Source organism: Geospiza fortis, unplaced genomic scaffold, assembly GCF_000277835.1.
Source record: "Geospiza fortis unplaced genomic scaffold, GeoFor_1.0 C12999869, whole genome shotgun sequence".
In the NCBI taxonomy this organism is placed as follows: Eukaryota; Metazoa; Chordata; class Aves; order Passeriformes; family Thraupidae; genus Geospiza; species Geospiza fortis.
Window position 1 is genome coordinate 1 of NW_005072802.1, and position 382 is coordinate 382.

At 66.0% G+C, this 382-nt stretch overlaps 1 protein-coding gene across 1 annotated transcript; it reads right to left on the minus strand.

The window, feature by feature from the left end:
• Positions 1-6: 6 nt before the first annotated feature.
• Positions 7-377, minus strand: LOC106632213 (cytochrome P450 1A5-like; the record flags this gene model as incomplete). Its single annotated transcript, XM_014311725.1, has 1 exon — positions 7-377. A coding segment is annotated over one exon (371 nt), but the record flags the coding sequence as incomplete, so codon positions are not given.
• Positions 378-382: the final 5 nt, after the last annotated feature.

The window sequence follows — 382 nt, forward strand, 5'->3', positions numbered from 1 at the left end:
TCAAACCTCTTGTCCTCCTCCATCAGCTGCAGGAACTTGGTGACCAGGTACTCGGCCTCCTTGGAGACGTGCTCCTCCAGCAGGCAGCTGCAGGACGACGTGGGGCTGGGCGCGATGGAGAAGCTCTTCAGGGCGCTCTGGGCCAGCTTCCTGCGCGCTTTCCACACCTCCCCGGAGTCGGGGCTGAACGCCAGGCTCTGCCCGTCCGTGACAAAGCGAAAGCTGTAGAGGTCGGGGCGGCCCATGAAGTCCTCTCCTTGCTTGACCAGGGCTTGGCGGATGGTGTCCAGCCCGCTGAGCACCAGCACGGGCCGTGTCCCGATGCGCACCTCCATCACGTCCCCGTAGCGCCGGCTCAGCCGCGTCAGCGCCAGGTGCGTGT